The sequence below is a fragment of the Parasteatoda tepidariorum genome, chromosome 9 (genome assembly GCF_043381705.1).
Source record: "Parasteatoda tepidariorum isolate YZ-2023 chromosome 9, CAS_Ptep_4.0, whole genome shotgun sequence".
In the NCBI taxonomy this organism is placed as follows: domain Eukaryota; kingdom Metazoa; phylum Arthropoda; class Arachnida; order Araneae; family Theridiidae; genus Parasteatoda; species Parasteatoda tepidariorum.
The window spans coordinates 89,087,668-89,105,940 of NC_092212.1; the positions used below are offsets into that span (position 1 = coordinate 89,087,668).

At 30.9% G+C, this 18,273-nt stretch overlaps 1 protein-coding gene across 1 annotated transcript in view; it reads left to right on the top strand.

The window, feature by feature from the left end:
• The first annotated feature begins 394 nt into the window (after positions 1-394).
• The window catches only part of LOC107442420 (uncharacterized), a 35,809-nt gene continuing 17,930 nt past the window's right edge, over positions 395-18,273 (top strand). Inside the window, exons 1-5 of the mRNA XM_071185900.1 lie at positions 395-587; positions 8,610-8,689; positions 15,303-15,359; positions 17,259-17,322; positions 17,468-17,583. Coding sequence (XP_071042001.1) covers positions 8,643-8,689; positions 15,303-15,359; positions 17,259-17,322; positions 17,468-17,583 — 284 coding nt within the window. The 5' untranslated portion in view covers positions 395-587; positions 8,610-8,642. The remainder of the gene's footprint in view (positions 588-8,609; positions 8,690-15,302; positions 15,360-17,258; positions 17,323-17,467; positions 17,584-18,273) is intronic.

Here is an 18,273-nt window from a genome sequence, read left to right on the forward strand (position 1 = left end):
TAGTGATGCTTGATTTCAGTGGTCTGCTGGGAACCGTGTTTTAACGATGAGTCCACTGCGGAACATGTTGAATTGTATGAAAGACTTAGGTTTATCATTTTTTGCTTCAGACATCCCTGGTCGAGCGATATCATTAGCCAAACATTCTGCAAGACGTGGAGGTAGAGGGTTCGAATCTTACTATTACCCTTGATGTATCTTCGTGCTGTCAGTATCTGTATTGTTCCTCCATTTGACAAAGTTTTATTAGGCTAAACTGAGCACACGAGTCGGCAAATGTATGTAATTCCAATAAACCAATAATAATCCTTTTTTGTTGACGGTTACACAAAGACTAACTAAAACTTCATTTTCTAGATGTACATCGCTCATTTCAAAAGGTAGCAGGATTGAATCCAGCTGTTACCCTGAATGTATATTCCTCTATTTGACAAAGGTTTATAAGCCTAAATTGAGCAAATAAGCCTCCAACTCTATGTGATTCCAATAAATGAAACCAATAAACATCATTTCAAACAAATCTTTTACCAAGGTTATTTCGAACTTTTTTTGCGTACCATATTTATATACCATATTTCTATAAATCAGTAAGTCCTGTTTTGATTTGTTTCATTTCTGATCTCGGGTATTTTCTTTTATCAAATTTTGTTTTTTTAATTCTGTATTTCCCTAACTTCAGCAATTTGATTATCATTGAATTTCAAAGAATTTTCGTAATATTCGAAAAGTTTTGGTATTGATAATTTAATAAATAGTTTCCAACAATTTTGAGTTGGACGGAGACGTTAATTTCTATGAAATAATTGTCCCTTTATTTAATTAACTTTTATTCTGTGCCTATGGGACATGTTGCTGTCTCATTCAACTTTTGAAATTACAATCTTACACAAATTTTTTGTAGTCCTTAAAAAATGTTTTTAAAGCTGACTAAAAAAAAAAGACTTTTTAATTGATTTTTTTATGAATTAGGACTGATTATTATTTTTTTAAATCTAAGATCCTATTCAATTACCTAATGTAAAACTTATTTTAATATCACGAGATAAATTGGAACTTAATATACCGTTTTACTAAGTGAATAACTCCAAGAAACTAAAGCGAAAAAGGAAGACTTCATTGGCTTAAAAAAATATTAAGATATTAATAAAAGTAAATATGTTTTGAGAGTTCACGTTACAAGTCATTCACCTTTGACGAGTTTTAATAAAGGCCTAAGTTTAAGCGTTTGAAGCATGCCAACTTTTATTACCATCTTCATACATTTGATGCAAATGCTTCAAGCTCTCAAACATAGGCATCCATTTAAAAGATTAACCAGGCATGAATGACAAAAATGGATTTGAAAAAAAAATTTATAATTGCCAATGAAAAACGGAAAAAATTGTTAAAAGCAAAACTAGAAATACCGCGGTAGCCAAGAGGGGAGTATAAAATAAAAATGAATATTTTTCCAGTGCATAGTATCCTAGTTATTCATAAGTTGTTGCTCATAAAAGTATGTTAATCCAAAGTTTCTTTGTTTAAATAAAAAAAAATGTTTTTCTATGTATTATTTTTTACAGTTTTCAAATGTAAAAAATTTTTACATTTTCTAAACGTAAATGTTTTACAATAGTATTTCAATGGTCTGTTATCATGTATTGTATAATAAAATCATACCATACATGGTTTTACTGTTAAATATTAAAATATCATTAATAAATATAGGCTTAGAGTAACAGATTAAATCTTTTTTCTTTGATAAAGTATGAGCAAAGTCATTTTAAAAAAAAATAGTTTTATTTAATTACTATAATCAAAAGTAATTAAATAAAATGAATTATATTCATATGTTAGATTCATTTTATGTAAATTTATGCAAAAATTATTCTCTTTAAGAAATTTATTATATCTAATAAATGAACTTTATTTTCCTAATTGCTTGAAAATCATTTTTCATAAAATATTTTGCTTAAGCAAAGTATTTGCCCGATAAAAATATTAATTTTATAATAAAAATAGTATTAGTAATCTAGTTACAAATTTAAAGTTTTAGTGTATACTTTAATGCTCACTGATCGGATGTGCCCTGAAGTAAAAGAGTCCCTTAAGTTAAGTTGTAAGAGTCGTTAAAAGTTCAAATTAAGANTCTTTGTTTAAATAAAAAAAAATGTTTTTCTATGTATAATTTTTTACAGTTTTCAAATGTAAAATATTTTTTAAATTTTCTAAACGTAAATGTTTTACAATAGTATTTCAATGGTCTGTTATCATGTATTGAATAATAAAATCATACCATACATGGTTTTACTGTTAAATATTAAAATATCATTAATAAATATAGGTTTAGAGTAACAGATTAAATCTTTTTTCTTTGATAAGGTATGAGTAAAGTCATTTTTAAAAAAAATAGTTTTATTTAATTACTATAATCAAAAGTAATTAAATAAAATTAATTATATTCATATGTTAGATTCATTTTATGTAAATTTATGCAAAAATTATTCTCTTTAAAAAATTTATTATATCTAATAAAATACTTCAAATCTTTTTGAACTTTATTTTCCTAATTGCTTGAAAATCATTTTTCATAAAATATTTTGCTTAAGCAAAGTATTTGCCCGATAAAAATATTAATTTTATAATAAAAATAGTATTAGTAATCTAGTTACAAATTTAAAGTTTTAGTGTATACTTTAATGCTCACTGATCGGATGTGCCCTTAAGTAAAAGAGTCCCTTAAGTTAAGTTGTAAGAGTCGTTAAAAGTTCAAATTAAGAAATGAAAAAATGCATTTATCTAAAATTCAAATTAAGGTAAATACTTTTTGTCAGCCAAAACTCCTTTGTTATAATTTTGATCAACTTTATATTTGTAAGTTTTAATTTATACACACACTTACTAAATTTAGCCAAATTATTACAATCATAATCTTAATTGAGTGTGTTGAGATTGCAGACCAATTTTGGATTGCTCTATTGGATTGCAAATATGTTCTGCAGATTGGCTTAGTATGTTCTGAAGATCCATCAAACCGAAAATAAAAACTTTCGATTAATAAAAACCTTAGAAAGTAAAAAATTTGTTTATGGAAACCCGTCAATGTTTTGATTGGCCAAACTTACGAAAAAAAATTTACAAAACAAAGTTTAAAATAATTTTTTTTTTTAAATAATATCAGGAATGGTACTACTTAGCTCTGTTCAGAATACTCTAATTCAGTGTTTCCCAAAGTGTGGTACGCGTACCCCTAGGGGTACAGGAACAGTCTAGCGGGGGTACGCGTTCTTATGCAAAATATCTTGCAACAAACGAAAATTTCAAAAATTTTTATTCGAAAGCAAAGCTAGCCATGAAAATTTACGATTATGTATTTATCTATTGGCTATTTTTTACGGAGTTAGCAGTTAATAATTAGTGGTGTCAACATCCAGTTGTTATTTTTAACTTTTGTGAAATTTTTTATAGTAAAAAGTACATTCATTTTTTTATTAGTGGTACACAGCGTTTCGAAAAATTTAGAAAGGGTACACAAAAGTCATAAGTTTGGGAAACACTGCTCTAATTATTCGGAATCGGAGCTGTAGTGACTCAGAGGATAGAGCACTCACCTCCTAATGAGATGACCAGTGTTCGAATCAAAGCAATCGCTGGTCGATACAAATGCTGCACCCGCCTCGCAGTGGTATACGGATCATGAATTGGACTCCCTTTGCCATAAGGCTAATTATGGGAGATTTTTTCTCCTTGTTTAATTCTAAGTCCACAGTGTTTAATTCTAATTAATTATTCATTGAGCTTGAGAAAATAAATAGTGTATGTGTATCGATTCTTGCGTGTGGAGTGTTTTAATGTTTTCGATGTATATTTCAATATTCTAAGTCATCTCCGATTCCAGTAAATTGTGACAAATTCTAACTGATTTGTGAGATGTCTAAACGTTCCACCTTTAATTTTATAGTTCCAAGTCCATACAACAACCGAGTCGGGTAAAAATTTATGAAACATTCTTTTTCCTGCTATTTGGTAAAACNTATGAAACATTCTTTTTCCTGCTGTTTGGTAAAACACTCCTTGTTACGCGAATGCGGGTTCCATCAAAAAGTCTTCCACAGGAGCAAATTTCTCCCAATACTTGATCCAGGAGTTCCCTTGTCTTCTGGTTTGGGTTTGAAATTACAAGGCTACGGTGTTGAACATTATAATGAATTCCTGTTAGCTGTAAGTAATCAGGGTTGAGTTTTTGATGTCAAAAACTGGTTTTTGATATGACACACCAAAAAACTTCGCAAACTGTTGAAATCTATATAATAATACTTTACAAAGAAAAAATTAACTCCAGAAAATTGCCTAAATCAAACTTACAAAATCCAAAAGTTTTAAAGAAAGAAAATTATTTAAAATTACTATAATAATTAAATAATAAAGTATCGAAGCAACAGTTAATAACAAAATAATGTAATATGACATTATTATGTTATTAGTTGTAACAGTTAATAACATAACATATAACAGTTAATAATGTAATATAATGAGTGAAATGACTTTGTCCTATGATCAGTGATGGCAGGGTCACAAAAAAGGCCAGATTAGCTGGTTTTTTATTAAAAAGTGTGGCATTGATTTTAAAACCTCCCTTTATTAGCTTTTTTTTTATTAAATTCTATTTTATATAGAGTTATTCACAATTAACTCACCTGTACTGAAAACCTATTCATTACAATTCAATAAAAAAGATAGTTCACATGCTCAATTATGAGCATTTGTCAAGTTGTCATATTTAGACATTCATAGTTGTCATATCTAAATATGACAAATATGACTTCGGTGATCTGCTGGGAGCCGTGTCCTCTGCGGGACTTAATAAACCAATAAACAATCGTTTCTTGGTTACACAAAGAATAACTTCATTTACTATGTCTACAACGGTCATTTCAAACAAGTCTTTTCCTTAATAAAGTATTCTAAGAAAATAAATAAATTTTGTCTAGGAGCATTTTTAAACGTTTTTTTTTATAAATCATTCTTAATTTTCATTTGAGAATATTTTGCGATTAAGTTGAATATTTAAGAATATTACTCTAACTCAGTAAGTTTAGTTTTGATTTGCTTCATTTCTGATCTCGGGTGTCTTCTNATCATTCTTAATTTTCATTTGAGAATATTTCGCGATTAAGTTGAATATTTAAGAATATTACTCTAACTCAGTAAGTTTAGTTTTGATTTGTTTCATTTCTGATCTCGGGTGTTTTCTTTTATCAAATCTTCAATCGGGTCATCATCGAATTTTAAAGAATTTTCGTAATCTTCAAAAAGTAGTGGAATCTATAACTTAATAAATAATTTCCAACACTTTTGAGTAGGACAGAAACATTAATTTCTATGAAATAATTGTCCTTTTATTTAATATTTTATTCTGTGGCTATGGGTAACTAAGTAATAATTCAAAGAAACTAAAGCGAAAAAGATGAGTTCATTGGTTAAAAAAAATATTAAGCTATTAATAAAAGTAAATATGTTTTGAGAGNATTTTGTATAGGAGCATTTTTAAACGTTTTTTTTATAAATCATTCTTAATTTTCATTTGAGAATATTTTGCGATTAAGTTGAATATTTAAGAATATTACTCTAACTCAGTAAGTTTAATTTTGATTTGCTTCATTTCTGATTTCGGGTGTCTTCTTTTATCAAATCTTCAAGTTTAAAGAGATTTCGTAATCTTCAAAAAGTAGTGGAATCTATAACTTAATAAATAATTTCCAGCAATTTTGAGTAGGACAGAAACATTAATTTCTATGAAATAATTGTTCTTTTATTTAATAAACTTTTATTCTGTGGCTATGGGATCTTCGCTGCCTCATTGAACTTATTTTCTTAATCTAAGAGTCTATTCAATTATCTCATGAAAAACTTCTTTTAATATCACTCGAAAAATTGACTGAATTAAATCGAGGCGAACTTAATATACCATGTAACTAAGTAATAATTCAAAGAAACTAAAACGAAAAAAAAAGACTTCATTGGTTTAAAAAAATATTAAGCTATTAATAAAAGTAAATATGTTTTGAGAGGTCAAAATTTTACTTTACCAGTCATTCACCTTTGACGAGTTTTAATAAAGGCCTAAGTTTGAGCGTTTGAAGCATGCCAACTTTTATTGCATACTTCATACATTTGAAGCAAATGCTTCAAGCGCTCAAACATAGGCACCCGCTTTCAAGATTAGTCAGGCATAAATGACGAAAACAAGAAGGATTTGAAACAAAAAATATATAATTGCCTATTAAAAATGGAAAAAAAGTGATGAAAAACAAAACTGGAAGTACCGCCGTAGCCAAGAGGGAGTATAAAATAAAAAGGAATACCTCTCCAGTGCAATCTTAGCTACATTAGACAAACCAGACACCCTTTAAGATTCAGACTAAGGAACATATGTTTGTATATGATATGAGAAGATATTTTTATATTCAAATATGCGATAAATCATCTATTGCCGCATTGTTGGAATCTTGGGTACAAATCAAACTTTGATAACGCTAAATTATTACCATATCTGTGACACCAGCTCATCTTAATCTTGTTTTACTATTATGAATGCCAATTCATTTATTGGTGGCATAAGTTCCCAGCTATCGCTCCACTGGGGGTGGGTCCTGATGTCCCTCTCAGGGCTATAGCTATATTTTTTGCCCTATTTTATATTTTACTTCACTCTCGGCAACACTTTTCATTTTTTATTTTTTGTTGGCAATTTTGACAATTTTGCTTTTAGGTAACTTTCTTCGCTCACGTCTGGTGAGTCTTGAGTTTTGGTGCCTACTATAGAGCACTTGAAATATATCAAATTTTGCAACCATCTTCATATTTTTTTGCTTTTTTTTAAATTACTTTTTTAAGATAATGTGCTATTCATATTTTTATAGAACTATTTTTCAAAGAAATTTACTTTTATATGAGAATTTTTTCCCAATTCGTTGATGAAAGTTTCGTTCAAACAAGGAGAGTTTTCTTCAATTAAGGTTTTAGAATTTCATAAATTTCTTAACATATTTCACCTGCATGAAATAAACGTCGCCGAGTCTTACTAAACCAATACTTTAGGGAGAAACCATTTTAAATCTAACTTTATAATATTTATAATCACTGCTAATAAATACCATTATTAAAGCCATTTGCTACATAAACTGAATAATGAAGAAACTAAAATCGTGAACTAATACTTCAATTTAAATGTAAAGATTCAATTCAATTCAAACCTTCAATTTAAATGTAAAATACTTCAATGAATCGAACTCAAGTCCTTGTTGGTAGTTCTTTAACGTAGTGATAATTAAACCAGCATTTGAAATGTGTAAGCAGAACAATTCTCAAAATCAGCTGGCGCTTTATTATTTTAAGAGAAGAACTGTCTTAAAGTGTATCTCTAATGCATATAAAGTTTCAATCAAAAGTGAGTCCTTGAAAGTTATTGATATTGAAAGAGGGTTGGTCATTCATGAATAGAACTTACTTTATAAATGTCATTGAGCATCCGACCGAATTTCGACTAATGTTTATCTCCGTAGTCTTTTAATTTCGAACCCAATTCAGAAAGCAAAGAAACTCCTGGATCAAGAAATTTGTCCATCGTGGAGGACTTTTTGATGGAATCAATCCATATTTGAGTTATATGGTGAAGAAAACCACGAAAAACTCACACGGTAAGCCTGACGTAGCAAGGGGCCTTTGATCCATCCACTAATGAGGATATGTTGCAGCAGCACTGTGGTCGGTGCGAGCTCGGTGTAGAATTCGTATCAACCCGTTTAACCTTATTACGAGGTCTACCCTCTAAGATACCAAGGCTCATGTGCAGCGATTTTATTTCATAACCGTCATTGAATAGCTGACAGAATTTTTTGGGCTCAACTCCGTAGCCTTGTAATTTTAAATCCAATCCAGAACACTACTGAGTGAAGTACAGGGAGGAAAAATTTGCGTCCGTGGAGGACTTTTTGAAGGACCTAATCCACATTGGCTTTTCACGGAGAGGAAAAGTACGAAAACCTCCCACGGTTAGCCTGGGTTATGACAAGGGGACTCTAACTTATGATCCGTGTACCACTGAGGTAACTACCACTACAAATATTAAACATCACTTCACTGGTATATAAGGCATGCTAACTTGATTCAATCAAGAGGTTCCTTTTGATAGATGAAGGTTGGCATGGTCGATAACTCCCACAGTGTTGTCAGTGCTGGTGTGGAATTCTTATCAACCAGTCATCGCTGGGATTATGACAAGGTGTGTCATAAATGCCCCCCACTTATTATCAAATCTGATTTGATAAACTTAATTTTGACCTAAAGATGACTTTGGATTCAAAACAAGAGAGGATCTAAGCAATTTTCTATCAAACTGGAGGGAGAGAAAAAACATGCTATGTAAAAATTTTTGGAAACTGTAAAGTAACTTGTCTTGAAAATGGTAGCCTATTTTAGAGCCATTGAAACATGCCGGGTGTTATTTTCAGTCGGTATATTTTTTGGACTCGAATGAGGTTTCTTAATCAATCATTATCTTATCATTTCAGTTTTTTAATCGTTATCATGTTTTATTTATTGTTATTAATATGCATTTTCTATAATAGATGAAAATTTGAAGGTTTTTCCAAGGTTTAACCATGATAGAAATCAAAAGATTTGCCGGTCCGTGTGTCACTGGTTTCAGGTAAATGCTCGATTTTAAATCTAACTTTTATTTATATGCGTATATTTTATTTATTGTCTAATAAATTATCCTCTCCAATAATTGTATTTATATTAACAGAATGTATGTTACAGTAAAATTAAAAATAATAAGACGCGAATAGTTCTTCTAATGAGGCTTTTAATTTAGAAAGGGATTTCTATGATTGATTCTATTTGATTTCTATTAGATTTATTTAATTCTTTTGATGTTACTCATCTTGACTCGTGTTTTGACTTGTGCTCTTAAATTGTAATGTTCAGAGAGGCCAGAGAACTAATGGCGTCATTGCCAATCTTCTGGGCATTTGTAATAAATAAAATAAATATTTTTTCTTCATATTTTTCCAGAATTTCCGCGCACCATGTATCTATTTATTTCTCAGTACTTTTTGTTTACATGTAGAGGAGATCAGACATATTTTGTATTAAATTGTCAGATACTTGTTTCAGAGATAGGGAGTATTTTTTTTTCTTGCACAAAAGTATGATTTTATCAATTTTTAATTATATTTAGGAAAATAAGTATGCACTTCAATTTTGACATGTATAAACATATTGTTTGGCGCAGCATGTCCACATTTGGATTTTGTGCCATTAAACTCTACATTCAATCAATCAATCAATCAATCTTGCACAAAAGAAAAATACAGGGCTGAGCATTTGCTCGATATAAAACCTTGGTTACTATGTTAAGGAGAAGTAAGCAATTTCTTTAAGAATAATGTTTTATCGTTGCCCCATGTAAAATAAATGAGCTTGAAAAGTCACAATTAAAGTAACGACTCCTCATAATTTTGAAATTAGAACATCGGGTCAAGATGGGCTTTATGATTCTCTGCAACTAGAGCAATCATGTAAACTGGTTTGTTTAGTAAAATGTGTCTATATGATAATCACGTATAGCAAAGATGAAGTATGCTCATTTATTCTTTTAAAAGAGGTAACAAATGGTCTGATTTCATGGCATTTGTTAATTTGTTATAGATTTTTGTTTCCCATTCCATCTGCTAATTGGTTGATCTGTTAATTGCGTTACGACAGAGCAAACCTGTTTGGAGTGGATTTTGCAATAAAATGGATGGTTTTATTTTCTGATATTATATTTAAGTCCAGTATTACAGCGATTAAGCATAGTCTTAATACCCATCGCAAACTGTTAATTAAAAATTTTATTCAAGAGTAGTGAAAAAATCACGTGAGGTGTTTTTGAACATTAATATTTGGAAACTACTTGCAAGGGCATTTTTTTAAATCCCAGATTCATGTCTCTAAAAATATATTTGACTTTCAATTGATAAACGCTCTTGGAGAAGAACTATCTGATTTATCAACACAAAATAACTTGTAGTTCTAGAAAATATCAGCGAGAACAACTGATGATAGCTCCTTAATCTATGTATTACCCTTAAATTTCAACTTAACATGAAATATATGACCGAAATAAAGATATTAAACGATCTTCTACAACCCTAGATAGTTGGAATTCTAAATTGGAATTTGAGCTGATAAAATCACTCAACGCTACTCCTCCTTTACCGACCTTGACTTGTTAGGAATTGTTCTACATTCAAAAAAATTCTAATAATTTAGTTAATGATATTTCTAGTATCAAATGCTTTCTTATACTTTTTGAAATCTATCATAACTAACTTTTTTTTTTTGCCCAGAGATTTCTGCCAAACCCCTAAAACGCTTCTTATAACCCTACTTTTATTAACTTGTTCGAACTTTTTCCTATGCCCCCTATTGTTCAAACCACTTTTTATATGTTTATCTCTATACTTTTGTACTGCCGGTTGGTGTTTAGAAGTAGTATATGAACCATAGCATGTCCGAACTCACCCATAAATTAATTAAACTTTTAAGGAACCTGATTTTTTTTTCTTTCGAATTCATCAAGTTCCATCTTTAATTTATCTATAACAGTATTCTTGCATATAATTTGTATTTTTTAACTAGATTTAAAGTCTTTATCTTCTTTGAATTTGTCCCGCAGTGGACTGATCGTTAAGAAACGTTTCCCAGCAGATCACCGAAGTCAAGCATCACTGCCCGCGATCAGTGTGTGGGATGACCACTTGGATCAGTCTGCGTAGGGACCGAGGGTGTGCGGTATTGGTCCTCGTTAAACTGTGCTACCGTAAAGTGCTCGACTTCGCGCACTGGTCGTCGGGCTACCGAATCAGGGGTGCCATCCCCTCCGCAGAGGATCAAAATTGTGATGGCATGTCTTCGGATCATCCTCCGGGATGTTTCCCAGATCGTCGCCAATAGCCCATTGTGCAGCTCTAGTGCGACGTAAATTAATTACAGCAACTTCTTTGAATTTATCATGCGTTTCTAATTTCATTTCTAAAAACCAAAGATAATTTTTAAAGAGTTCATTTGTTGCTCTTTAAAAAATGCCTTACTTAATAAATTTTATGTCTCTTCACTAACTAATTTCACTTCCTTAGTCTGCGTTTCCGCAAAACTTATTTCGTAACGGTTGCTCTTTAAAAAACGCCATACTTAATAAGTTTCATGTATTTAAAATTTCTAATTTCACTTCCTCAGTTGTCGGCTTTTCCGTAAAACTTCAACTAAATCACCACCATTTTTTTGCCTCCATTTGAAACACGCCGTATAGTTTAATTGTATAGTTTTGATAAATAATCTAACCAAGCAACCGATTTCTTGTTGCATTGATATTTTTGAATAATATATTCATCAATAGTAATTGATTCATATTTAAGACATTTATTTAAGCCATTCACAGCCATAAATATACCTCCCAGTGTATCATAAAAAATGGACCTATGCTACAAATTTTTAAATTAATAATCTTCTTAATTCTACACACTCTTTTCTTAACATATGTGCATTTAATCTACAATATTTAAAAAAAATTCTTCTGAAATTAAAAGAACAATTTGCTGTTTTTTAAGCGTTCCATACATGTTTTAAAATTTTTCTTAGTGTGAAATTGATTGAATTTAGAAATCAATTTGTTTCCTTGATAAATAGTAAACGTAAAATTAAAATGAAATAGAAAATATTTTATAGGAGAAAGAATTTAACATTTTTGTGAAGACTTTCTTAAGGATCATTTCATCAGTCGATTTTTACTATTTGACATTACCAAGTGGGATTGATTGATTAATGTAAAATTTTGGATTGTTTTTGCTATACCGCTCCCAAAACTAGGTTAAAATTACTGTAACGTGGTTAAAATCAGAACCACTAGGTCAAAATGACTACCAAGTGCTGACCACCAAGCATAGTAAATAAGCTAGAAAAATTACAATTAAAATAACGTCTCATAATTTTTAAATTAGAACACCAGGTCCAGATGTGTTTAATGATTCTCCGCAATTAGAGTGAACACTTTTTACTAAATGAACCAATGTCTATGTGATAATCGTTTATGACCAATATATAATATGTATATTAGCATATGCCTATTTACCTGAAACTATTTATTTTGTAAATTAACGGTCTGATTTGATGAAATTCGTCATAGAATTTTTGCTTTTCATTCCATTGATTTCAAAGAATTGTTAAGGTTACTTCCTTCATTACGTCTTGAGAAAAATTAACTTGACAAGGTGAATAAAATCAGATAAAATGTATGAATGCAATATAAAATACACGAATTAATTAATATGGTATGAAGGTGATAGGTTGTTTGCAAAAAGGAATTGTGGATGTATTAAAAGCTTTACATACAGTTACGAATACCAACAGCACGTAAATACGCAAAAATGCTACATCTATCAAATCTTGCATCCATAAAATAGATCTTCCGAAACACGTTAAACGATGCTGGTTAAAGGGTTATTAAAATATGTGAGAGGAACGATATTGGTTATTGCTGTGAGGAGGGGAGGTTCTCCAAACAGCAGATGAAGGTGTGCCAACCAGGTGTGACCAATTCGAAAACGGGTAAGTTTTACGTTTGCACTACGCAAGCGCATTACTGATAAATGGTCAAAATTGCTCTTTTCTTTGTGATTCAGAGGCAACCCTTAATTTGTTGTTTTCCTTAGTATCCTCTTTAACCATCATTTTGCGTTTTATAACATCTTGATATTGGATTCGTATTTTGTTTTCTACTTCTAATATAATATATCTTTTATAATATCACTAGATGCTGCTATTCCATTTCCACGCTGCTTCAGCCTTATTGATAGGTTTTATGTAGTTTACCTCTGCTTGTTTTTCCATTTTCTTTTTCATCATGTTAGCAATGCTTCACTTTTAGCAAGTACCGCTACATTATTTCCATATCATCCAGATAATACTTGGGGCTTTCTAAATTATACAGAAACCTAGTTTCCAACTTCTTATACTAGTTTCCTTATTTCACTTCGATTTGTTTAAGCAAACTGTCGTCTCAAATGTTTAGGTGGATTTTCAATCTCTTTGTGTTTGACATCAGTTGTGACTCCGCAGCAATCAGTTTTTTTGGCCAGACTGTTTCTTGCATGGTACTCTTTTGTTTCCAAAACATTTAAAACTCTTCTCATTCTTTCGAAATATGTTTCAAGTACAGTCACTTAATCGAATAACCTGCTAATACGAATAAAATTTAGAAACCAAATTATTTTATAGGAAACTAATGTTAAACTTTTCCCCGTTAAAACGCTTATTTGTTGTTATGTGTACCTTAATCGTATTTAACTTAATAGTTAACTTAAGTTTCTATGGGGTAATTGGTCTATAAGAAGGATAAAGATTTCGTTTCCTGCAAAAATGTACGCATCGGAAAACGTAAAACCGCTTATAATTGCACATTTTAGCACTTCCTTGATTACAGTTGTCCTTCGATAGTTGTGATATGTGTGGCCCAAGAGTTACAACTGTCCATTAATTGATGTGTTTGGTAAAACTGATAAAAATCTGGTTAATTTTAATTCGCTCCTCACTTTTATTTCTGTTTCTTCTGTTTCTAGTTGTAAAATATCATCTAACGACACTTTCACTGTCTATCCCTTTTTACTAAAAATGTTAGGAAAGACTCGAACTAAAATACTATTTCGGCAACTTTTAGCTCACACGTAACAGTGAAAGATGGAATGTAATAAAATGTCCAAACAAGTGTAGAATAAGTCTAAGAATGAAATTCAAGGATCTTCAAATCCATGAATGAGCAAATTAATAAATGAATGAATCAGAGGATAATGAATCATTAAATTAACAAAAAATAGTGAATCGATGTATCAAAAATAAATGAGCATATTAAAAAATGGATCAACGCATCAAGGGAAATAAACAGAAATTTAATGAATCAGTGAAGGGATGAAAGCGAGTAAAGATGAATCAAATTGTTAGTAAGAAAATAAAACTGCGAATTGCTGAATTAGAGTACTAAGGAAATAATGAATCGATGAATCGCTGAGAAGCGAATCAGTAATCAATGATTCTTTGAACTCCTAGTCGCTTGTTTATTTATTCGTTATTTTATTGATTCATTGAAGTGTTGATTTTCTTCCATTTTTGTTTCGTTTTCGTTGACATATTTATCTATTCAATAATCGCTCACCTGTTCGATAATCAAGTCTCTGATTCATACCCAGATAGCAAATTAAGGTTTATTTTTCACTCAGCAAAAATTAATTAATGTAAACCTAAAAAGATCTGTTATGCGGTTTTTGTGTAAACCTTCAAACGAGATCTGTGACAATTTGCTCTGTTCTACACACTACCTAATCCAAAACACAACCTTCTATAAATACACATAAGGGCGACCTTTGTGCTGGAATACAAAGTAAGGTAAAACAACGTTTAGGAGCACAAAAAATTTAAGAAAGCAGACAGCTGTTTCGGATGCTCAAAGGGCAACCTTCATCAGTGCAACAGTCCTTCTATGTACATAAAAACCTTATTTCGAGGTTGTCTTAGGGTTTTTCAACGTGAAAAAAATCCTTTAATAGAGTTAGTCTCAAGATGAAAATAATCTTAAATCTAGGAAATTTTAAGGTTTCTTTTCGTAAAGTCTTGTATGCTCAGCTTAACTCCACCTTCTCATGAAATTTTAATGGACAATCTCTAGTGTGACGTCATTTAAAACGTCATTATGGATCTATGAGACCATTTTATCTAAGTGCTTTTTAAAAAAGCTTTTAAAAAAATAATTTTTAATCCTTTTATGATGAAAGGTTTGAAATATTTTTGCTTTATTTGAAAAAAAAAAAAAGGTTTTTGGTACAAACATTTTCGTAACAATGTCGACACGGTTGTCGTTACATGCTTTCTGAGTTGATACATTTATTCCAATAGAAAAAAATGAAGCATTGCTATAACATAAAACAGCGTTCGTGAATCCATTGATACTCAGGGACCAAAAAAAGCTGAAAATATAAGCTTGAATTCTTTTATTTTTTTTTTTTAAATGTATCAATGTCATGATAGTTAATAACTCAGTTCACCATGAAAAAAGCATTTTTGTTCATCGTCTAAATTAAAACTATTTCGAAGTTTTAGAGGAAGATTAAGTCTTTTTAATTTGTAGGAAGTACTAAGCGTTAATTTTTCTTAAGCTATTCTAGGAACTAATAACATGCGTCAATTGTTATTGTGCTAATTATCCTATTTGTTATTTTCATGTTTAGAAACCTTCTGAATAAGTTCAACATCGTCTGTGAAAGAGAGCTGTATCGCCAGGAAATGTAAGTTCATTTAATCCATTTCATTATATAAAAACAATTTTTAGAGATTTATTTGAATTTATGAAATAATCACTATTGTGACATTAAGGAATTTTCAATAATTATCAATAATACTTTAACATGAACACTAATCATAAAGCTTGGATTCTGGGTAAACCCCAAAACATTTACAAATTGTCGTCACTGGATATCGATCCAAAACTTTGTTTACTGGACTTGTTGCCAAAATAAAAAATATAAAATCGCACATAGCACATAGTCGGTAAGTTCTTAAATCTGGACATAGCTCAAATCGCGTGTTTGCAGAAATAGACATATTTCTGAATGCATGATTATGAAAACGAACAAATCTCAAAATGCGTGTGTTTATGCAGCTTGATATGCGCTTTTTACGAAAATGGGAGCCGCTTAAAATGCGTCTTTACGAAAAGAGACGCAGCTTGAAAGGCATCTATATAAAAATGGGAGCTGCTTAATATGTGTTTTTACGAAAACGGATGCAGCTCATAAACCCTTTCACTATATTAAGCTATGGGCCCTGTTTTGTAGCCGTATTTAATTCCATAACACAGCTTTTAAAAAAAATGTGCTTTTAATACCCATATATAGGAAATTCAGTTTTAATATCCATAAATAATCACTACAAGGTAAATAAGAAACACTACTACTTTTAAACATAATTATTGAATAACTTTAAAAATATATTTATTATACAGTACGCAAAATAAAAAGAATTGGAACACAATAACTTTTGATTTAATCATCGTATTTTAACACGCTGTGATGAATAGGAACAACTTTTAACAGAGCTTGGAAAAAATGTAATAGAGTATATTAATTGATCACAAAACTTTGACTACAACTGTAATCGTCTATGCAGTACTCATTTCTTATGTCATCATGATTACTTGTAACATGACTGCAAATAATAAAATTACAAGTAAATATGACTGAAGATTTCATAATACAATGCAGATTGTATTATTTTGTATACTTATTTACATGCAACATTTCTAACAACAATTTTGCATTCAAAATTGGATCAACGTGGGGCTCTTATGAGACCAATATTGGGATGTCTAGATTTTCTGATATTGGTCCTAGAATGGCTTTTAATATTGGTCCGAGAATCATTTTTGTCTACGATTATTATTACAAAATATAGACACCCAATTCTCTACAGGAAGCTTAGAGAGGTCCATCATAGGAAGCCATTGAAAATATGGGCGAGGTTTATCCTCTAAGCCACCAAGGCTCATGTGCAGCAATTTTATTTTATAACTGTCATTGAACAGAATTGCTTGGGCTTACGACTACTATTGCTCAACTCCATAGCCTTGTAATTTTCAACGCAATCCAGAAAACAGGAGAAATTTGCCTTCGTGAAGGACTTTTTGATGAAGCTAATCCGCATTTGCGTTATATGGAGAGGAAAATCATGAAAACCTTCCACGGTTAGCCTGATGGCAAGGGGACTCGAACCCATGATCTGTATACCACTGAGGATATTTTACGTCAGCGTGTTGTCGGAGCATGCGAATTTCGAGATTTTATTCTCGCTTTTGGGCTCTCTGCCTACCCCACAGCACTAAGCTTCTTACATGAAAAGTTAAAAAAACTATTACTTTTTTACTATTACTACTAGTACTTTTTATTCTAACCATTATAACTAATACACTTTTTAGGAAAGTCTTTTTAAAAAAGAGTTTTTTTATTGTCAACAGATTAAACAATTTAACAATTTATCTCTTTACTGCATCTTCAATTTAAAGACCCAATAATAAATTAATTTCCCTTTGAGCTAAATTTCAACTTAAATTTGAGCATAATAGATTTTTTATTTTATTAAATGTCTTCTGCAACTGGTAGTTGAGTCAAATAAATGTTCTTCTTTTACAGAGCTGTTCGCAGAAGTAGCAGCCGCTACGCAATTTTGGAAAGTAGAAGAACAGTCAATGAAAGGGTAAATGCATTTTATTTTCTGTTTAATGAATTTTAATATATTTTAATATGTTTATTATGGTTTGGAATCAAATTATGGCATGACATCTTTCCATTTTTGTTCTGTAAATTAAAGAGGTTTTTATTCAAAAGGGTTTGTTTTTTAGGAGGCTTCACTGATAGAACGGATGAAGAAAATGGAGATCGACCATCAAAAAGAAGTTATGGAGCTCCAGGCGAAAATCCATGCCTATGAAAGACTTTTGCTGACAAAAAAATGCAGGTAAGAAATATTCTGAAATGTTGGAAAGTAAGATACGCTTAAGAAAAAAAAGAAAGAAACGATATATATATATATAATGTAAAATCAGTCGAACCCAGCTCAAGGGACCATTTCGGTGCACTATGGACGCAAGAGTTCACTATATCCGCAATTCAAACAATTTTAACTAATTTTTCTGAGCTGATCCCTTTTATTACACATTTAAATAAATGACCAAAATAAAGAAGCGTGAAAATGATTCAAAACAATATGTAGTATAGTGTGAAGTTTTATTTTTAATTACTCTTCGCCGGGAGCCCAGAAGCAGAAAGTGCCTAAAGCTGTGACGTACGTCGCAGAACAAACGAAGTCCTGCAGAACAATTTGTATCTTGAATAAGTGACAGCATTTTCCTGCGGACCCCCTCCCCCGCCCACCTACCTCCGGTAGTCTTGAACAATCCCCTACCTTAATCTCGTACTACATTCTGTAGACCATAATGACCTGAAGGTTTAAAAGAACATCCATGGAAATATGCCGTCCGCATCAGTAACCTGAAGTGCACATTATAAAATAGCATCTTATCCTCATTTCAAATGTAGAAAGCATAGAGAGGAATTCCAAGATATGAAGGTCTTCTTCACGGTTTAAAAATACAAAGATTGCATCACAAATGTTCGGCCAGGAAAGTATGTTTCAAGGATGCCAGAT